This window comes from Perca flavescens, chromosome 9, assembly GCF_004354835.1.
Source record: "Perca flavescens isolate YP-PL-M2 chromosome 9, PFLA_1.0, whole genome shotgun sequence".
NCBI lineage: Eukaryota > Metazoa > Chordata > Actinopteri > Perciformes > Percidae > Perca > Perca flavescens.
The window spans coordinates 11706364-11729245 of record NC_041339.1 but is presented as its reverse complement, the minus strand read 5'-3'; the positions used below and the strand labels follow the sequence as shown (position 1 = coordinate 11729245).

General features: G+C 41.8%; 1 protein-coding gene across 2 annotated transcripts; it reads left to right on the top strand.

The window, feature by feature from the left end:
- The first annotated feature begins 906 nt into the window (after positions 1-906).
- hdlbpa (high density lipoprotein binding protein a) lies at positions 907-22305 on the top strand. Of its 2 annotated transcripts, none has more exons than XM_028587105.1 (28): positions 907-1008; positions 3193-3264; positions 7453-7567; positions 7680-7843; positions 8437-8652; positions 8743-8949; positions 9053-9268; positions 10850-11056; positions 11149-11256; positions 11380-11484; positions 11696-11774; positions 11882-12021; positions 12104-12208; positions 13199-13312; positions 13433-13519; positions 13643-13774; positions 13878-14096; positions 14571-14792; positions 14898-15116; positions 15246-15384; positions 15480-15628; positions 15719-15823; positions 15919-16053; positions 18473-18616; positions 18912-19091; positions 20394-20510; positions 20654-20794; positions 20900-22305. In XM_028587105.1, exons 3-28 carry the CDS (start codon positions 7492-7494, stop codon positions 20987-20989), a joined length of 3816 nt encoding a protein of 1271 aa, XP_028442906.1. In that variant the 5' UTR covers positions 907-1008; positions 3193-3264; positions 7453-7491; the 3' UTR covers positions 20990-22305. The 2 variants fall into 2 exon arrangements, with proteins under 2 accessions (XP_028442906.1, XP_028442905.1); XM_028587104.1 differs by having other exon boundaries at positions 15477-15628.
- The last annotated feature ends 577 nt before the right edge of the window (positions 22306-22882 follow it).

The following is a 22882-nucleotide window of genomic DNA, read 5'->3' as shown; positions in this document are numbered from 1 at the left end:
ATACCAGTATTAAATTGAGAAAAAACAGTAGGGCACTACTTATTGGTCAATAATCTATAATCAGAATCGATATTGGGAGGGTAAAAAATGAATGCTATAGTCTTATTTTTGTTTGAGAACCAGGGGCTTCATATTTGCATTCTGATCAAAAGGATTTTTGAAGGATTTCCTTCTGCTCTGTGACAACAAATGGAACTGTATTATAGCAGTGTTGAGAGTTCGTTAGTAAGGATTATGACCGTTTTTGGAGACATTTCTGATTAGAATGGACTGAACTTAAGCCCTCAAAGGATATTTGAGCTCAATTACAAAGGTGTATTTAGTTTTACTCTGTTTTTAACAGTCCACTGGCAGTAAACTATTGACTCTGTGACCTTGTGTATATCCATAAACAACTAGCTGGGGAATGACAAGGACCTGACAATGAAGATTCTCTGAACTTGTATCAGGGGAAATATTTCTGCACATGTTGTCCTCGACGAAAACTGCAGGATTGAATATCATATATCAACAACATTGTAAGCCTGGACTCATAACCTTAAAAAGGACTGGCATGGGCTCATAATTTATCTGATCTCACTAAAGTCTAAAAAAAAGACACTGTTGATAATTTATCCCATATTGAAATGTGTGATTAATAACAAATTAAATCAGAATTTTGCCACCTCAACTGTTTTTTGTGTGTATGAGTAGCCTATTCTCCTCTCGACGTGATTTGAACACATCCTTGATTCGAGTTTGAAATGTCTAGGGATACATGTATGAATCACATTTTATCTTACATCTTCTCTTCGCACGCAATCCTAATCAAAGTTTCGAAGTTGTACAAGTCTGTCGCTCTTGGAAATGAAAATAAATTAAATGTAATCGGACTCTTTGACGTGACGTTGGAGGATATGATTGGTGGGCGGCAGTGGTATATATCCGTCAGGCTACAATCCCACCTTCTCGCCAGTGGAATTTCATCTCAGCTTCTGCACCTTCAGGGCAGACGAGAACATAAAATAAGTAAGTACTGCACCGTTTTTTTCACCGTGTATGACAGTATTGCAATTACATATGACATCTACCTGTCTTATACAGTGGAGTGGTACTTGTTGGGAAGACAGCTTGTTGGTGAACCTTGAACGTTACAGTATGTTCTGGCCTGACTCCGTGTCAGTTCTCCCCTGCTCAGCTGTATGCCTACGTGGACTTAGCGAGCTAGTCGAACAAACTGTAAGCTAACATGAGCTCGCTAGCTTAGGCTATCAACCTGTACTTTGTACGACCGTGTTTGTGCCGGCGAATTTATATAAAAATGACACGACCCCAGTGTCCAAGTGTCTTATATTAAGGTGTTATTTTAAGGTTTTAGGATTTTCAATCCATCATTAGCTTAATGTCATTAGCTAGCTGTTGGCTAAGGTACAGCTTGAAGTTCTGTGTTGGGTTGTTTGAGTGAGCCAAGCTAGCGGAGGAGCTACGTGTCACAGTCGCACACACCACAGTCAAAGTTTTTAGCAAGTTTGCTAACTAGCTAGCTAGCGTTAGCTAGTTAGGGGTTTGGAGCTAGTAATCCATGCGACAGGGATTTATCTACTGAAGATCCAACTTCTACTAAGATGCACACATATTTGCTAAACTTCCAACTTGTCTTAGTGTCACTGACAGTTAAGATCACGTTACTTTGTCTCGATCTTAGCTACATTTCTGTGGTTGATAAACGTTAGCCAACATGACGACAGCTAGCATTAACTGTAATGTGTCTTTGGTAACTGTCAGCTAGTTGACTTGATATCGTGTTAGCCAGCACTCACACTAACCAGCTACTTAAATCCTTAAGCTGGGATTTGTGTACTTTTCTGCTTCTACTAACGTTAGCTATATAGGCTCGAAGGTTGTCATGCTGTGGCTAACGTGAATGCAAATCTAACTAGCTAGCTAACGTTAGACGAGCACGTAAGCTTAACGCAAGTTAACAGCTCATTTATAACATGAACGACCTCGCGAGTTGGATAATATGACGCTACATTTTTATTAAGATAGGTCGTTAACCTCTTTGTTTGGTTGGGCTTCATGAGTTTGGAACTCGTGAGTAATATAGTTATTATCTTGGTCACCAGTTTAAACGCAAAACTGCATTTATGACAAGGTAGTTTAAGCAAAACAACCTGGCATCACTGTGTTGTAATTCACACGTATGTCATTTAAATCCGTGGAGTTATTCTCTATTAACTGACTGAGTATTAAGGGGCATTAACATGATTAGTTTGTTTAATAATGTTAAGGGAACTTGCCATGTCTGTGCTAACACTACAAACGTTATACCAAATAACGTTACTAAGTAAGAGCTAGTTAGTTGGTTGCATCTTATTTAGTGCCTACTTTATAAATACTGAGTATGCACAAAATGGTACCCTAACCCCTTACCAAACATGGCAGCCTGTGCACACCTTAGTGGTCATTTAAACCCATGTCTATTAACATTCTGGAGGGACAGGAAATTGGTGACGCCAGTGGCAAACTAGCCTTTTAATAATCACACCCTTATAATAAGAGTCATTCATTGTGTGTTTTTTTCCGGCTCTTGTATAAGAGAGCAATGGCCTATTTACCTGGTTCACCCACAGCAGCTTAATTACTTGCTAGGTCTGTCCTTCTGTCTGACAGGGCAGTATCCAATTATAGAAGCCAGATGCTTGTCAAGGAGAGTGAGCTCGAATGGCACCTATACTTTACAGGAGTTCAGTGATGTGCTTCTTGGCATCAACTTTATCTGCATACTTCTCAGTTTCTGGATGGTTTCAGTTGTCTGCGGTGGCAGTATTTTTACTACTGGTCTCACTAGAAGCACTACTATCAAAAATATACAAGTTAGGCCTTAGTAAAAGCTGCTTTTGTTTAACACTGAGTGAGTGAAGTTGACTGTAAAAATATCCAGTATTGGTCATTAACCATTTTTAGTAGTTTTAGTCAATGGGACATGATACACATCTTGTAAACATACGCAATATTTTTTAAATTGATCATACAGATGTTTTTGAGAATACAATTTCTTCTTTATGCACACATAACTTTTAGTAGCCAGTCTGTGCAAATGTAAGTGAGGCCTGTAATAATAATGTCTTTGTCTTTCTTTGAAACTAATAAAAATACTATCCTGGTCATTTTGATACAGCTCATTTATTTTTATTTTTTTGTGGTCTTCAGGCAAAAGCTGGCAGGCTGACGGGAAATTGCATCTTTACAGGACGGATTATCTGGTAACTGACCATTTAGCTGGTAAGTTCTTAAAACATTTAGCATGGTAGACACTGACACTAATAAAATAAAAAAATTGCCCTGTAAAAATGAAGCATAATTAGGATTGTGGAGTACAAAGCTTCAACACTTTGGCTGAGCAAGTTTGCAAAGATGTTAACGCTTTCTTACTGACATTTTGGGCAACCGGGGGCATTCTATCTCCAAAGCAAGCTGAAAAACACAGCAATGACATGGAAAAAGACAATATGTATTTTGTCCCACAGTAGTAAGCTTGATGTCCTGGAGACTTGTTTAAACGTTGTATTCATAGTACCTGACCTCCCATACACTTTGCGGGGGTATTTTATCCAAGTTAAAGCAGGCTGCAAAGGATATTGTTTTATGTTCAGTCTCTCAATTCACCTCGTCTATTCTGTAAAGGGGGGGAAAAAAACTTGAAATAATCCCCACTGTGAAAAACCACTGAAACTGACACATTGAATTTAAATATAAAGTCCCCTATCCTGGATGACTTTGACATGCTATGCACCTTCTCTTGCTACAAAAAATGTCAACAAGAGAAGGCCAAAAATTGAATTACTGTTGCCTCAAAGTTGTTCACATGTCAACATAATGATATCCATATTAAATGTTTCCCTTAATGTTTTAAATGAAGGATATTCACACACTTGTATTGGCAACAGGGCTCGCAAACTGTAATGAGTGCTGGGCAGGGCAGCCTTAAGTTTATGAAGCCTGACAAGGAAGAGGCCACTAAAAGGGGGGGTCTGAAACATGTAGGGGAAAAACTGCCTGCTCAACTGACTACTACATTGTTGAAGCTCAAAGTGAGTTTTCTTCAATTGCCTGCTCTGTGGGGAAAAAATCAGTCCCTCCAGGATTTCGCAGCCCTTTTTTGAGATTGTTGCAGCCCAAAATGCCTGATTTTTGCGGGAGCTTTCGTAAAAAATTGCGATAAAAGTTGTGATGTCTTTTGTATTTTCGTTTCAATGAAGTTGCGAGAGACGGTGAAAATTTCAACAAAAAAGGTAGTTTTTTTTTTTTTTTTTTTTTTTGGGGTAGGTATACTTTTTTTAAATGTAAAAGGAAACTTTTTTTTGGGCAGAATAAAACTACTCTGGGCTGAGTTTTCCCTAGTAACTTTACCAAAAAGGTTCAGGATGCTGCAAATGTTGGTATAATATGAAAATGGCTGGTGTATCTAAGACAAAAAATAATAATTTATTGAGTGAATCAAATTCGAACATATCTGTCAGTGTCTTTTTGATCATTACATTGTTAATTTCCTATCCTGGCCTGGGACACACATTCATATGGTTTGATAAAGTACTTATTGGTCTTTAACTTATCATTGCACTTACAATAACAAGCGTAGCTGTCCTCAATTTACATTACATGTCATTTAGCTGATGCTTTTATCCAAAGCGACTTACACTTTGCTATGTATGTCCACACACCTCTGGAGCAACTAGGGGTTAAGTGTCTTGCTCAGGGACACATTGGTTGATGCATTGCAGTGGGAATTGAACCCGGATCTCCCGCACCAAAGGCATGTGTCGTATTGGTCAAATTTGGGTAAAGTTGCGGTGATTAGTTGAATTTGCGGGAATTCATGCGATCGTGACGTCGCAAGTTCCTGGAGGGACTGAATAATCGGTTATTTATGACATCTGGGAGTCTCTTCGTGCTTTCAGATACATTTTGGCCATGCTTCGGGGCAAAATCAACCCTTAAAACTGTTCACATCCCTCTGCTTTTGTTGGCCCAAAATTTAAGTTGCTCTGCCGGCCAGAAAAACACAACAGCCTTGGCTCCTGATGATATATTGAGTTTCATCACTGACAGTGACGTGGAATCAAGCTTGAGTTGGAGCACTCATTTGTTTATTTGCTGCTTTGCAGAGGAACATAATTATTGTTAATAACTCAAGCAATACTTCCAGCTTCATATAAGTCAAAAATCCAAATAGCTGTAGGTAGGGCTGCACGATATGAGGAAAATGTCTAATTGTGATTATTTTGACTGATACTGCGATATGATTCACAATATTGGAGGGAATGAGCGTGTTTGTATGATTTTCATGAAATTATTAACCTTGAAAGGAACTAAAATGATTTATAGTGTGATTTATTTTTTTTTGCGAGGATCTGTACAGAAATTCAGAATGGTTTGACACATTTTTACACATTTTGCCATTAACAATGGCCCCGCCCCTGCGATTTGGATATTGCACTAGTCCATATTGCGATTTGGATAAAATTGCGATTAATTGTGCAGCCCTAGCTGTAGGGTCTTTTTTATTTTTTATATTAATGGCCCAGATTAGAGGGCTGGCTTTGTGCTTTATTTCTTGGAAATAGTTATTCATGTTGAAAGACCTTGCGCAGGACATCACAGTATTCTCTTAGTGGATCTTTGCTTTAATCCTATCTAACATGGACATACAAAGGCGTCAGTGGGGAAAAATCCTCTTAACCCTGGAGCCTGCTCACTAGGTTAAACTTCTTAGAATAGCACTGGACTGCCGTACAGAAGACAAACTGGTTTCTTCTGGAAAGACAACATGTACTGTTACTGTAGCCCTACCCACACCAGTGTTTTCTTTGTGGTTAAGGCATAATCCTGTCACTCGCCACTCAGTCTCAGCATACATTAACACAGTGCTGACATGGTAATGTGACAATAAGTAAATCCCAAAGTCCACCTATGATAAGCTTGGATTGTGTGCTAAACCTGTGCATGTGACACTTCAAATAATTCCCGTTCTTCCATCATTCAAACAGGAGCCTTGTTTATCTCGTTCCAGCCATCATGATGAATGCTAAACTTAATTTCTTCATTAAATATGGAGCCTATCCTATCCCTACATCACTGGTTGTGCTGATGTGCAAAACCTATACACAGGGTGGCAATAACTGCTAAGTCCAAAAGGCGGCTTGTTTGTATTTCGAACAAGACACCATTACTATCGGCTGGATAAGCCAGGCCCACGTGACGCGTTGTCATTTCCGGTTTTAATTTTTTGTATTGCGTCACGCGTGGAATGTACGCTCAAGACGGCGTCGCTTTGGTGTGTTCCGAGGCACTTTTTGGACCTCAGAGAGCCGACTGATCGGTCCGACCGCCTTTTCTCCCGACGGTCAGCCGTCGGGTTGGTGTGTCAGAGGCTTAAGATGATGAAGTGTTAACCGATTATTAGGTGTGGATTTTAGAGTTGTTCCGATACTAGTATTAGAAATGCCTTTTTGATACTGCCTTAAAAGGGCTCTAAGCGATGTTGGGAGACGTTATTCTTGTTGACGTTCAAAGTATCGTCAAACAAAATGAGACTAGCTCGCCCCTCCCTCGTCCCGTCCCCCTCCCTTCTGTGCACTAAACCCCCCTCCCCTTCACCTCCTTCTTGTCGGTTGTTGGCTGGAACACGGTTTGTGTATCTTTCGTGGTGCAGGTTGAAGCAGTTTGTTTTTGTTGCCGTTTGTGGAGCCTGTGCTGTCTACAGAGACCGTGTTTTTGTACAGTGTGTTCAGGGGACAGGCAGCTAACGGATCGTGAGGAGATGTTTGCTGTATGTGACAAAAAATGTTGTAGCCTAAAAAAAACGCGTGACATCGCTTAGAGCACCTTTTTTAAAGGTTATAAGTCAATACACTGATCCAATACCACTTAATTTAACCCTGAGGAGAAAAGGGGGGAAGAAATCTTCTTTTTAAAGTAGTTCACTCAGTCTCGGCCAATACGCAGATTTGGTTATAGGAATCAGTATCCGGAAGGAAAATGGTATTGAAACCTTTCTAGTGAAGTTGCTGTATCAGTTAGACTGACACTAAACAATCGTAACACTGCGAACTTCTATTTTATATACTATATACTTCTATTTTATGTTTTTAATATAGCAAAACTTGAGTGTGGTGGTGGGGGGGACAACAGACTGTAAATTGGCAATAATGAAGCACCCAAAATCTTGCTGACTTATTAAAGCCCCTGAAAACTTGGTGTCAAATCTTGAGTATTTCTCTGTGACATTGCATTTGTACAACTAAATGAGCAACAATCAAGACTTCAGATAAATCCATCCTTGGGTATCATTTAACAAGAGTTCAATATCTGCTCCATCACTCATAGGAAGAAGCTGACTGAAAAAGTATTGGTTTATTCTGCACTTTCTGTTGCCAAACCTTTTGAAAATAATGCAAACTTTCCTTCCAGTGGCACACTCGGACTCTGTGTAAACGTGGGATTTTGACCATGAGCTCAGTCGCTGTACTTACGCAGGAAAGCTTCAATGAGCACCGCAGTGGGCTCTTGCAAGAGCAGAGTGGTGGTAAGTATTTTTTATTTTTTTTTTAAGGTTACATTTGATTTGTAAAATGCAAACTGATCCATAAGTGGCCTCATCTGTGTTTTTTTTTTTTTTTTTTTTTTTTTTTGTTCAGCTGCTGGGGCAGGACCCAGTGCTGAGGAGGAGGATGCTCTTCCAACCTACAAGGACGCCTTCCCGCCTCTGCCTGAGAAGGCGGCCTCACCTGAGGGGACCCAGGAAACTGCCAACGCCTGGACATCCAAGATCCGTCCTCTGAAGTCTTCTGTTATCACCCAGGTATAACCTTTTCAAAGTTACTAATACATGGACGAAAAGGTTTGCTGGTTATTGTGTATTGTAATTCACTGATTTGAGTTTTGTGCTTGTATTTGTTTTTCTTGGGGATGGTGGAAGGTTGATTGTACTTCCACATCCACCTTTTTCTATTCAACACTTGGTCTTTTTTAAGGCTAATTTAATGCCGTGCGTACCCACTAGGTCTGTACTAAATACCACTTTTTGAGCTTAATTACTTAACAGCGAATAGTCGAAGCTTCAGCGGTAGCGAGTGGGGGGTGTCAAAATTGTCTGCCGCATGTGAAGACAGCTGAGAAAGAGAGAGAAAAGAGATTAAGCGAGAGTTGAAGTGAAGGTTAACTTTTTGCCGCAGGCATTCAAAATAAATGGAAAGACCGGAGTTTTTGCTGGACTCTCTTGACAGGTGACGACCGATACAGTGTTTGCGAATAAATGCTCAGCCAGCCGGTGCCACACGCATTAGTGTTATGAATGGCCGTACTAAGGGTCTCATTTCATTTTGAAAGTTCTATCAAAGCAATGATTTAACAATTGGTCGTCATGGTCACATCAAATTGCTTTTCCACAACTAGGTTTTCCATGTGCCGCTAGAGGAGCGCAAGTACAAGGACCTCAACCAGTTTGGGGAAGGAGACCAAGCGAAGGTCTGTGTGGACATCATGCACAAGACCGGAGCCCACCTGGAACTCTCCTTGGCAAAAGATCAGGGTCTCTCCATCATGGTTTCTGGAAAGCTGGATGCCGTGATGAAGGCCCGTAAGGAGATTGTGTCCCGACTGCAGACTCAGGTCAGGAGATCCGTCTTTGTTGGTGGTAACTGTATAAGGTAGAACTCCTTGAAGAACCGAAGTGCCAACTGTGCATTTGAACCCTAACAGGCCTCAGCTACTGTCGCCATCCCCAAGGAGCACCATCGTTTTGTCATCGGCAAAAATGGGGAGAAGCTTCAGGAGCTCGAGCTCAAGACTGCCACCAAAATCCAGATCCCACGACCCGACGACCCCAGTAACCAGATCAAGATCTCTGGTACCAAGGAGGGCTTGGAGAAGGCAAAGCATGAGATCCTGTTGATCTCTGCTGAGCAGGTAACGAGTGCCCCGAGACGATTAACTGACATACGTCCCAGAAATCGTAGCTTTAGGATAGATTATCCTCTTACCCCACCTGCCCCCCCCCCTTCTCTTTTAGGACAAGCGTGCTGTAGAGAGGGTGAACATTGACAAGGTGTACCACCCCTTCATCACCGGCGCCTACAATAAGCTGGTAGGAGAGATGATGCAGGAGACCGGTGCCCGTGTTAATGTCCCCCCTCCAAGCGTGAACAAGACGGAGATTGTCATCACCGGGGAAAAGGAGCAGGTGGCCCTTGCTGTGACCATGATCAAGAAGATTTATGAAGACAAGGTATGCTAAAATCCAAACAATTACAAGGAAAGTTTGCATTGATAGCAGATCTATGGATGTAACGATACACTCAACTTAACACTTTTTGAGTTCACTATACGATTTTTCTCACAAATGTTTATAATCTTTTTTTTACGGAATGAAATGACTGAAAATGATTCCTTTTTTATATAAATTGTGCAAAACCGCACGTGTGCCCTCTTATTAAAAGTGCCACTGAATAGTATTTCATTTTAAATAACAAATTTATAAATAAAAATTATGGAAAGGCTTGTTTATTGCTGAGGCCATATGGTCAAATTTAAATGATTTTATTTAAAATGTAATAATAACTTGGGGACAACTTTTTTTCACCAGTTATTTGCTGTTAAACGACAAAAAGAAGAAACACTAGATGGCAGAAATTTTTACAGTAACGTTGAACGCAAGCTTAAGGAGCCGGACCCAAATGCAACCCTATGTCCAGTCACTGTTTATCCGACAGCAGCATTGTCCATGCTGTCTCAAAGTGCAGCTAGTCTCCTCTGTGGCTTCAGCTGCAGACTGTTGTGCGTCCCGGTGTTGGAATCCTTTCCAGTGAAATACAATCACACTTTACAATGTTAAGCTGTCAGAATTTTAACCACGTTTAAGCCAGCTAGCGTTACCTGCTACATGTTAACTAGCGTCATTCCCTAGGCTGTTTTAAAAATTGCATCGCAATTTTATTTATTTTGAATTTTTATCTGAACCAGTTGTACTCTTTTAGAGATTTAAATGGATTTTTAACCGATTTTCATGATGCATCGTTACATCCCTATACAGATCACACTAGTATGAGGCAGTTTAATCTAATTTAAGGTAGGGCTGCACAATTAATCAAATTTTAATCACGATTTTGGCTTCCCACGATCAAATTTGCGTGATCGAGCGATATTTAAAATGAGTCATATGCTCCTTATCAAAGTTTTTGCAAAGCCAAATACAGTCACACTACACTGTTTAGCTGTCAGCATTTTAGCTGTGTTTAATCCAGTTACTACTGTGGCTAACAGTAGGCTAACGTTACCTGCTGTGTAACGTGTTATTAGTGTTTACTGTAGCTAACGGTAGGCTAACGCTACCTGCTGTGTAACGTGTTATTAGTGTTTACATGCAGCGATGTTTATGTTGCCTCTAACGTGGGTTTCGGAGCATCAGAGCGCAACGCAGACATGTAAGTAGCAGTGTTATGAGTCAATGAAATCCGCGTTGCTATTTCGTCAGGTAGATACCTTACGGCAAACGTGCATGTGTGGAAAACGGTCGCACAACAGCTGAAATGGCATACTCCTTCACAGTATCCTTCAATAAAGGAGGAATGTAGCACAATATGGATGTATTAACAGGAATGTAGCACAAAATGGATGTAAAAGTTATAATTAGCCTATCTGACAATACATTTTTTTTTTTTTGGTTAAATCAACAAATAATCGTGATAATTAATTGTGATCTCAATATTGATCAAAATAATCGTGATTATCATTTTGGCCATAATCGTGCAGGCCTAATTTAAGGTTGAATGTTGCAAGTCCCTGATCAACTAACCTTTTTGTATTGCAGAAGAAGAATGCCACCACCATTGCCGTGGAGGTGAGGAAGTCTCAGCATAAGTATGTGATTGGCCCCAAGGGAAACACCCTGCAGGAGATCCTGGAGAAAACTGGTGTCTCAGTCGAGATCCCACCTTCCGACAGCAGCTCAGAAACTGTCATCCTTCGTGGGGAGCCGGACCGTCTGGGTCAGGCCCTCACTGAAGTTTATGCCAAGGTGTGCAACGTTTGAAAATGATCTAGTGATGACCTTTTGACATAGAAAAAAAGCAAAGAGGACTAACTTGAAGAACATGTTTCCTTTCGCAGGCAAACAGCTACACTGTTTCCTCAGTCACAGCTCCATCTTGGCTTCATCGTTTCATCATTGGCAAGAAGGGGCAGAACTTGGCCAAGATTACCCAACAAATGCCCAAGGTCTGTTTTTTAAAATTATGAATTTCTTACTGATAGCATTTGAAATACTCCTTTTTAATATAAAAAAAAAAACAAAAAAAAATTATTTTGTAACTTATTTTTTTTCATGCATTTTGCTTTCAGGTGCACATTGAGTTCACCGAGGGAGAGGATAAGATCACCCTGGAGGGTCCCACCAAAGACGTGCAGATGGTGCAGGGCCAGATTGAAGTCATTGTTACAGATTTGGTGAGTATTGAGTTACTATCCAATTTTTAAGTTTTGGACGTAGACCCAAAGCCAATCGAAAGGGTTCTTCTGAGATGTCCGAGTCATGGGCTAGAAAGTAAGATAAAAGGACCTAAAAGTGGCATTTCATCGAGAGTAAAGCACCTTAACAACACTTACAAGCTGCAGTTGATGTTTTCCACTGATATTCATGCTTTTGTCTACTGAAAAGATAAGCCGTATGGACTACACCGAGATCAGCGTGGATCCCAAATTCCACAGACACCTGATTGGAAAAGGAGGTGTTAACAGTAAGTACGGTGTTGCTGTCCAAAGGCTGTTGTATTGAATTGCAACCGTGCAACACAAACTGGATCAGCAATGCTCAAAGGCATTCATTTATCCATTTTATTTATAGTCAACCGCATCAAAGAGCTGCACAAGGTGACTGTCCGTATCCCCCCCGACAACGAGAAAAGCAACCTGATCCGTATTGAGGGGGATCCCCAGGGTGTACAGGAAGCCAAGAAGGAGCTGCTCGAGCTGGCGTCGCGCATGGTGAGTTCAAACTGGGGTTCGCAGGCAAGACGCTGCAAATTGGATCCCGATGTGCCGTTACTAAATATGCTGTCTCTCGCAGGAGAATGAGCGTACAAAGGACCTGATCATTGAACAGCGTTTTCATAGAGCCATCATTGGCCAAAAAGGGGAGAAGATAAAAGAAGTGCGCGACAAATTCCCTGAGGTGAGTTGGTAGCTTGGTGTTGGTTGGTATATATGGTGGTTTGTCTGTACTGAATAGGTCTGCACAATATGTTGTTGTTGTTGTTTTTTTTTTTTTTTTTGTTTTTTTTTTAATCGCCATCACAACATCGTAGACATTACGAAAAAAAATGTTTGTTAGTTGAAAGAGAATAGTAAAAAAAACTGCAAATTTAAATGTAACTCATTCTTTTTTTTTTTTTAAGTAGTGCCTTTTATGTTTAGTTCAATCTTCAATTTGTTCAATAAAACGTTAAATGATTTCACTTTATTGGTTTTAAATTCAACAAGCAATTTGTTGGTTTTAGTATTCTTCTAAAATACAACAGTCAGTCAGAACTGAGTACACTTTAAAGGTGCCGTGGCTAAGACTTAAAAAAAACTAACTTTCTGTCATATTTGCTGAAACTGACCCTATGTTCCAGTAGAACTACATGAAGCAGGTAATAAAGTAGGCACCACCTACATACAACCTGTAGTGTGATTTGCAAAAATCCACAGCTCCCTGTTCAGATGCACCGCTCAGGGCCGGGGGGGTGTCTAACTGTGTGTCAATCACTGCTCATGCACACAGATTCATTCTCCATTGTGGGGGGAGGGGCTTAGAGACCGTTTTGGGCTTTAGCAGAAAGGGGGAGGGACTGAGGAGTTGTCAATATTCAAATTTTTTGGCTAATTCCTGGATCTTCCCAATCCTACCTACAGCACCTTTTTAATATCGGTTTATATATCTCAAGAAATATCATTATCATGATATTCAACAACTTATTGCATATGGCATATTTTCCAGCCCTAGTACCAAACCCATTAAATGTAACTTAAGAACTCTTAATTTAAGCAAGTGGTGATGATGAATGGGGAGGGTTTCAGGGAGCGAGGGGATGTCTTTAGGTTGTGAGCTGTGTGTTCTGTCTCTAGTTAGAAATCAAAATAACTTTGTTAATAAAAACAACTCTAATCAAATTTCTTCCAGGTCATCATCAATTTCCCCGACCCAGCACAAAAAAGCGACATCGTTCAACTTAGAGGCCCGCGAAACGAGGTGGAAAAGTGTGCAAAGTTCATGCAGAAGATAGTGGCTGAAATGGTAAATCTTTACTCTTGTTTTACCTAGTCAGGGTGGTATTTTAAAAGATGGTATTATTTTGGCATCCGTACCTGCTTTGGTGTAGTTAGGTGGTAACTTTCAGGGATTCTTTTTTGTCAGGTGGAGAACAGCTTTTCCCTCTCAGTCCCCATCTTCAAGCAGTTCCACAGAAACATAATTGGAAAAGGAGGATCAAATATCAAGAAGGTACTGTATATTTAAAAGCGATATGTACGCTCAATGAGGCCTTTTTTTTATTTTTATTTTTTTAAAGGTGTCCATGTTCGACTTGACTATTGTTTTCTATTTTTTGACTATTTTGCTTGCTAGATTCGGGAGGAAACGACAACAAGAATTGACCTGCCTGCTGAGAACAGCAACTCCGAGATGATTGTCATCACAGGCAAGAAGGCAAACTGTGAGGTTGCACGAAATCGCATCCTGGCCATTCAGAAGGAGCTGGTAAGCACGTGCATGCACGTAATATTGTTCTCTCCAAAGCTTTGACAGATGGGTTTAAATCTAGTACATACAGTGTGCCTAATTAGCGTCTTGTTGTGTTCAGGCAAACATCACAGAGATCGAGGTGTCCATTCCCTCCAAGCTGCACAACTCCTTGATTGGGTCGAAGGGCCGTTTTGTGCGCTCCATCATGGAGGAGTGTGGAGGCGTGCACATCCACTTTCCCACTGAGGGCTCAGGGATTGATAAGGTCACCATCAGAGGCCCTGCGGAGGAGGTGGAGAAAGCCAAGCAGCAACTGCTTGCCTTGGCAGAGGAGAAGGTTTGTAAAAATGTCTCGAAATGATAAAAAGTTTGAACTTCTGTCAACCTCTCTAAACTGGCGGCCATTAGACGGGGGGGCGTAGAGAGCAGGGTAAAATAGAGCTGCTTCTGTGCCTCAGTTGGCCGTAAATTACCACATGCCGAGAACTTCTTTCAGTGTCCTTTCAGCTGTCGGAATAAAAAACAGCAAGCGTGTGCAAAGTTGTCACAAAAAATACAGGCTGACATTTGTTTTGCCTGTTCCCGTTTTTCTCCCTTAAGATGAAATCGAGTTTAGCAAATTAAAATCAGGTTTTTTTTTTTGCCTGAGGGAATTTTCCATTGGTTCTTACTCTGAAGTCGAGAAGATCTTTTGTGCTGACCTTTTTTATCATTTAAGGTGGACTTATAATAGGTTTCTTGTTTGTAGAAAATCATGTTTTTATCTATTTTATTTTTTTTTTCTATTTTTATTTTTTATTTTTTTCTTCAGCAAACGAAGAGTCACACTGCCGAGCTGCGCGCAAAGCCAGAGTATCACAAGTTCCTCATTGGCAAAGGTGGCGGAAACATCCGTAAGGTTCGCGACAGCACCGGGGCCAGGATCATTTTCCCCACCGCCGATGACAAAGACCAGGAGCTCATCACTGTGGTTGGCACCGAAGAAGCCGTGCGGGATGCCCAGAAGGAGCTGGAGGAACTCATCAAGAGTTTGGTAGGGCTCCAAACTGAGTTTTGAACATGGCAGGACAAGGGAGGACGAGACTCTGGTTCTCTCACCGTACCTGAATTTGTAACTATATTTACTCTTTGGTTACAGGACAACGTCGTCGAGGACACTATGAACGTCGATCCAAAGCACCATCGCTACTTTGTGGCTCGCCGTGGCCAAGTCCTTAGGGACCTCGCCGATGAGTATGGTGGCGTGATGGTGAGCTTCCCTCGCACGGCTACACAGAGCGATAAGGTCACCCTCAAAGGAGCCAAAGAATGCGTGGAAGCAGCCAAAAAGCGCATGCTGGAGATTGTTGAGGACTTGGTTAGTAGAGTACAGTTTATTTATTTATTTTGCTTAGATGGTATTAAGAGGGTGTGTTTCTCCCCCCTCTGTTAATTTAACTGATTTACTTTCTTTTTCTTCCTCCCATTTGAATATTCTCTTTCCCAGGAGGCTCAAGTTACCATTGAGTGTGTGATCACTCAGAAGTTCCACCGTTCTATCATGGGTCCCAAGGGCTCACGCATCCAGCAGATCACTAGAGATCACAATGTACAGATTAAGTTCCCAGAGCGCGAGGACCAACAAGGTAAACTCATGATCGGTGCGAAGACTTAGGAATGGAATTTCTTTTTTTAAATGAAAATGTTCTCCTCAAACTTTGATTCCCTCCGTTTTTAGCAGCACCTCCTGCAGAGGCCCCTATTCAGGAGAACGGCGAGGCCAATGGAGAGGTGAAGGAGCCCATCGATCCCAACGCACCCAAAAGGTGCGACGTGATCGTAATTTCCGGTCGCAAAGAGCGGTGCGAGGCTGCTGTGGAAGCACTGAAGGTTAGCATTCATAACGGAGGTTCGATTTTCTTTTTCTCTCCAAATTTGTGGCTTCGTTCCCTAACGAACACACCTGTCTCCTTTCCTTAGGCCTTGGTTCCTGTCACTATTGAGGTGGAAGTGCCTTTTGAGCTTCATCGTTACATCATTGGACAGAAAGGAAGCGGAATTCGCAAGATGATGGATGAATTTGAGGTGTGTGTGTTACAGACTTTGTGTTGGCACATGGGGATGTACAATATTTTTTAATTTTCTTCAAATTTATTGTGACCTCACTTTCTGCCTCCCAGGTTAATATTCAAGTGCCTGCTCCTGAGCAGCAGTCTGATAAAATCTCCATCACCGGCTTGGCCAATCACCTCGACCGCGCCAAAGAGGGCCTCTTGGAGCGCGTCAAAGAGCTGCAGGCCGACCAGGAGGATCGGGTTAGTATTGTGTAGATAACTTGAATATGTATCCAAAGTGTGAGTTGGATTTTTTTTTTTTTTTTTTTTATTATTTTATTACAGCCAGTGTATTCAGAATTTATGCTTGTTTTGTAGTAACCACAGTTCAGACCACACGAAACCGTTTTTACAAACGTTGCAGCGGTGTGAAAAGGCCCGTCTCGGCACGATTCCGGCACGCTGATGGTGTCGCTGCGACTCAGCTCGTCAAGTCTCCAGAGGCTGGTTTTAGAACGTAAGGGACGTCGCCAGCCAATAGAGAAGTCGGCTACAAACTTTTAATAGAAATGAAATGATCCCTAATCCATATTTTCTGTTACAAAGCGTTAAGTGGTCGAAATGGCAGATAGACGGAGGCTCAACGAGCACATATGGTCGAGCAAGCTAGAGAATGACTGACTGAAGAGAGGGAGCGCTTAGGACAAAGCCGTGAATCGGAGAAAACGTGTTTTTGCCGATTCATCGCTAGAAATGTGACTTTAGCAAGCATCTCACTATCACGAACGTTATCCATATTGATATTTAGACGCAACAAATGATGTATTCAGCTACAAAAAGCCTGAAAGTCTGAAGTTGGAACAGAAGTTCAAAGAGTTGTTCCATTGGCGATGATGCACCGTCTTGTCTCGTCGCATTGGCGTGAACTGGCAGGTTTCAGACTGTCGCGTTGCAAGTTTCAACTCGTCACGTCGTGAATCTTTGGTCTGAGCTGGGCTTTAAAGGGGTGATAGAATGATTGATTATATAGGGTGTTTCACACCGTTCCTTAAGGTCTCTAATAGGGTATGTAACATTGGTTGGGCTGAAAATGGCCTGGCTGCTGTTCTACGCTCCCTAATGCAACCCTGTGCACACCACGCCACACACACTGCACAAAAATTTGCAGTGTGCACATTGTTCGTCTGCTATTTCATTACTAAATTCACTTCTGAGACTTTTTTTATGCGAGAGATCAACTATGTAGAGCTCAATTTTTTTTTTTTTTTTTTTTTTTTTTTTTACGAAAATTCATGGCTAATTGCAAATGTGGTTGGACTGTGTCAGAGTTCAGGAGCTCCACAGTCTGACGTGCCTGCCGGGTTCGCTGACAAGCAGGCCGGCCTGTCCTCCTTCCCAGACCCCGCTGTGAGCTGGCTGGAGCTCTGTCGGGAGACTCACGGACAAGAGGCGTTTAGGCGAGGCAGCTTTATTTGTATAGCACATTTCAGCAACAAGGCAATTCAAAGTGCTTTACATGAAACAAAAAACCGAACAATTTCAATGCATTAAAAGACCAAAAAATTTAATGTAAAGAGCAATTAGAAAACAATTAAAAACAATTAAAAATCAAGTTCCCCGTTAAGTTCCCCGATCGTTTGTTTAAATAACTCAACACACACATCCCATTATAAGATTAACTGGATCCTGTGGTTTTTCAGAGTTAAAATGCTCCACAAGAGATTGCGGGCGTAACAAGCTCGCAGACCGCACACACCCACACACACACACGCCATTTAACAGGAAGAGGGGAGGGAGAGCAGCGAGCTGCCGGCCGTGGAGCTCCGTCAGGGCAGCAGCATTTGGTGGTCCAGTAACCCAGAAACGGTGACTTTGCACTGGGTATGGAGTGCCGCGGGCTGCTGGCTGTGTCGGAGCTCCAGCCAGCTCACAGCGGGGATTCACATCCGACTGTGGAGCTCCTGAACTCCGACACAGTCTGACCAAATTTGCAATTAGCCATAACTTTTTGTAAAACGGCACATATTTGAGCTCTACATAGTTGATTTCTCGCATACTACTACTACTTTTTGGCTTAAAGCCAAAGTATTTCCAAGCTGCCGAGGAGGCATTACTTTTGGCCACTAAAGTTTCCTCTTCAATCTTAGTTATTTTGTCTTTTCTTTCTTTTGTGTTCTTTCTTTTGCTCCACTGACTCTCTTCGCTCTCTCTTTAGGTCCTTTCTTTTTTTTTTCTCGCCTCTCTGATTTGTTCCGTTTTGTTGTCTCCATTTCTTCACTTACACTGTCACATCCGTGCGCTGACGTGCACTAACATGTGCAAGTGGCACGGTAACTGGCCCCTGAAACACGATCATTATAGCGTTTCAAGCGGGCTCTGAATCAAACACAACTAACGGACGGGACGCATCGCTCCACAAAATATTGCATACTTTTCGACATAATATTGCGCAACGTGGTATTGTGATAACAATATTGAGTCGATATATCATGCAGCCCTACTTTGAAGGCCTTAAAAGGCCGCCCTCATGATAACACTAAATAAGGAAAGTGCTTAATTATTAACTTATTTTATCGTGGTAGGTGACCACCAGTTCTACAAGAAGTAGAAATGAGTCCCTTGTTAAACCCATTGGAGTTCTAACCCAGAGTGTACGTCAACCCCCCCCATCCCCCTACAGGCACTCAGGAGCTTCAAGCTGACCATCACTGTGGACCCCAAGTATCACCCCAAAATCATCGGCCGCAAGGGTGCCATTATAACGACCATCCGCACTGAGCATGACGTTAACATCCAATTCCCAGAGAAGAATGATGAAAACCAGGTATTGCTTTCCTGCAGAACTTGTATTTCCTTTTTATTTACATATGAAATATGATGGAGGTAAAAGGTGAACTGTATGTACTCCATCAGCACATTAGGTGGTGCTAAATTACCATGTCATTGCTACATAAAAACATGAATAGAGCTACCAATAACTTTAGTTACTATGGTGTGTTTGAATAGTTCACAAACTCCTTCAGGTTGGCCTTGCATAGGAAAAGGTATTTTTTTTTCTTTTTTTTTTTAACTCCCCATATCTCCATGTCCTGTTGAATTTGCTGCCGTTTCCCCCACAGGATCAAATTACTATTACAGGGTATGAGCAAAAAGCCATAGCAGCACGCGATGCCATCCAGGCTATAGTGGACGAGCTAGAGGAGATGATCTCGGAGGACATCACCCTGGACAGCAGGGTCCATGCCCGCATTATTGGAGCCCGTGGCAAGGGCATCCGCAAGATCATGGATGAGTTTAAGGTGAGGCTACCGAGAGGACAGGACATCTTCCTCGTCAGAGGAATAAACCAACATAAAAATTGAAGAGTCAGAAGTAGCACCCTTGATAGCGGTGCACTTTCGGGGAAAATCCAAACTTTGGAACCGCCATAGCCCCACGCCATTGGACGTTGTGATTTAAAAAGATGGAATTATTCCGTCATTGTTCTTGCTTATGTTTCCCTCCTGGCCTGTCGTTCCCTCAATACCTATTCTTCACATTCTTATGTTGTCATAACGATAGAATAATGTTTAGAAAACCAAATGTAGGGGCTTTTGGTGTCGTTTTTCACAAAAACAAAACGCCCACAATATTCTTTCATCATGTGTAAATTTCAGAAATGTCACTGCAACTTTGTCTCCAAGTCGCAAAATGCCACACCCTCCAGCAAAGTGCCCTTTTCCCCAGTGTGGTGTCTCTCACTTATCCCATATATTTAAGGCCATGTGACTCCCTGCGGTCTGTACATGAAGAATCTTACAGGTGTTTGTAAAGGCGAAACCTTCTCAGCCAGTCTTCCCGGCCATCCATGTAGAAATGGAACGCACAGTTACAAAAATTCAGAGGTGTGCAACCACTTGCAACTTGCAGAGCCTTCGCGCTGGACACGAAAGACGGGTAATGTGCTTTCACACCTCGTGCAGGGGACACCACAGTGACCATAAACTAAAATAACAAAAGAATACAGACGCTCTTTGGCGTTGGACTTGGCCGTTACCCTAATATGCCTAAATTGGTGTAATCCTTTACTTTTCTCACCTGTGAATAACCACTTTTTTGCCCATCAAAGCAAAAAGGATTTGGATTTGATCTAATCACATTAATGCTCACACTCCGATGATCGATGACCTACTGTAGATGATGATGATGATGGTGTCATGGCTCAAACTTTGGCCTGGGTGTTTTTCCCCACTGGGGTGGGCTGGTTTAGGGAAGGTGGATTTGCTACTCTTGTAATCCCTACTCTTAACAGCTAAACATGAACAACAGGCTTCTTCCTACATGTGTGGAGGGGGTTCAAGTTGGAAAGCAGGGTAAGACCCATGACGACCCAGCTCTGTGTAATAATGGTGTCCTAGGTGTGGGATTCCCGAGAGAGCAACATAGATATATTTTTAGAAAAGAAAATTTCAGGAATGCCTCTTGGGCATTTAGATGTCTTTGAACCATTTTCTTTTATTTTAATGTTTTTATGTTAAGTCCCTGTTTTTTATGATTTATCATTTTAAAAAGTATCCAGTCTTTGAATGGGCTTGTCCATTTTTTTTAATTTATTTTCCCAGGTTGATCTCAGGTTTCCCCAGAATGGTGCTTCAGACCCAAACCTCGTGACAGTCACAGGTCGCCCGGAGCTTGTGGATGAAGCAATCGACCACCTTCTTAACCTGGAAGAGGAATATGTAAGCTTTTTCACGTGCATGACAACTGTTAGTAAACATTAGAGGTAAATGTACACCATCCACTGTAAAAAAAAAAAAAAAAAAAAAAAACACAAAAAAAGCAATGGTTTCCTTATTAACACTGATACATTTTGTTGTGCCAGTTGGCAGATGTTGTGGAGAATGAGGCAAAAATGGCTTACATGAGGCCTCCTGGGGGAAGCGCTTCTGCCATGGATGAACAACGTGGGCCATCCAAGGGCTTTGTGGTGAGGGAGGCTCCCTGGACCACTGGCAATGAGAAGGTGAGCATTTCCCTGCAAGCCTGACACTGTTTGAAATTAGAATTGGTCACACCTTCCTCTCTTAATCCAGAATTTTTTTTTTTTTTTTTTTTTTGTGACTTTTAGGCCCCTGATATGAGCAGCTCTGAAGATTTCCCCAGCTTTGGAGCCCCAGTGGCAACCAAGACCTCCCCCTGGGGACCCAAGCGCTTCTAAGCCATGCTGCTACAGATGGGCCTGAACTAAACCGGACACAATCTTCCCCTTCATCGCCCCCCCCGTCCCCCGTCCCCCCCTCTTGACCTGGACTGACCGCTGACCCTAGAAGTCTTGTGTACTTATCCTGGTCTGCCCTCACAGATTCATCAGTCTAAAAGTGCTTTCAGATACTGTAATTGACTTGTGAGCTTTGTATCTGCATTAAATAATGCTGTCTTGCGCTAAAACAAAAAAAAAAAAAAAATACGACAGATGTTGCGGTTAAGTCTACACAGTCTGCACAAGACTGGCATTTAAGTGTTAATTAGACTTGACATTTCATTGTGGTTTGAACTTATACCAAATTCAATGGTGGCCAGACATAACGTTTTTTTTTTTCTGAGCTGCCCTTAGTTGCCTTCGCAGGGTGGGGTAAAGGGATTGAATAACTGCTGGTGACATGTTCAGACAGGGGCCAGCTGTTTCAGTTACTCGCCCCCCGCCTGCTTTACTCGTGTAGCTGAGTGAAAATTGTCCGTTGTGAGCCCTCAAGCACACTGTAGTGGTTGTCCTCTGTCACATCTTTACATTTGCTTGTTAACTGTGCTTCTGTGAATATGGTTAAGTAGTGGCACGTACCTTGTAGCCTTATGAATTGGTAAACTTTACTAAGGGGAGGGGGGAGGGGTGGTTTCAGCCACCGCAGTGGCACTCAAACTGCCAGATGCTCGGAGATCATGCCAGAACTAAACTTCTTACAACACTAGGCCTAGAGCTCCAACGTATCAAACCTCACACTAACTGTTGAATGAACTTTTTTTGACATTCAAAAGTAAATCACTATTCAAAATATGACTGTTTGTGAGCAAAACAGCAGACCATCTCGTGCCAACTATCTGTCTAGTAATGTCCTGTGTTATTCATCCTCTGTATTGGGTCAGTGTCCAGTCCCTTTGTCTTCCAGTTGCTATGCAGATTGTTCTGTTAAATAGCAATGGCCCTTTTTTTATCAGCCTTACAACTAGAAAGATGCAAACCAGGTAGAGATGATGTCTAGGTGCATTTTTAACGGACCACTGGAAGGTATGTTTATTGTTCCATTTGAAAGCTCTTGGAACATTTCCACCCCAGTTATTGTAATTAGTTTAAATTTGCTGGAGGAGTGCAGATTTAGCTTGCTAGCTGCTAATTCAACATCTTGCATCAGCCTACCTTGGTTTATATCCTCCTAGCATTGAATGAAAGATTATGCAAATACCATTGAAGTGAACGGTTACGGATGACACTGGAAAAGAAATTGTCCAAAAAGTCAATAAAAATCGAAAATCTCTGCATCCTTCTGATTCTTTTGTGAAGGGCAAAGTAACTTACTCATGGAATATAACACAACCTAAAATCAACAACACTGGTGAAGCTGGCACATTACAAAGCTGATGCATCTGTGGCATGATACTGTTAATGTGGATACTTAAAACTGTGGGTTTGCATGACCGTCTTTGTTACATTTTGGCCCGAGGGTGGTGCTAGAGGAGAGGTTATTATTATAATCCACTCATTAGATTTTGAGTTGACTCGGGTGTCCCAATCTCAGTACCTGCACCAAATCTGGGGAATTTAAACCTACAATGGCAACATTTTAAATGATAGCCCTATACTGCATTTAGATCGATAGAGACAAGTGGAAAAAAATCTTAGACACACACGCACACAACAGAGGGAAAGGCTTCCACTTTCCAGTCAAAATATTTATCTTTAACTAACGGTATAGCGATAGCTTCCTACCTGCCACGAATCTAATGTTAGCAGATTTCACGGAACATTTGTCATTAGTTTTGGGGTATCCTGTAATGAATGTACCATGTCCCTCAATGAAAAGTTTGGATTTCACCAAAGTCTTAGCTAAGTCATCAT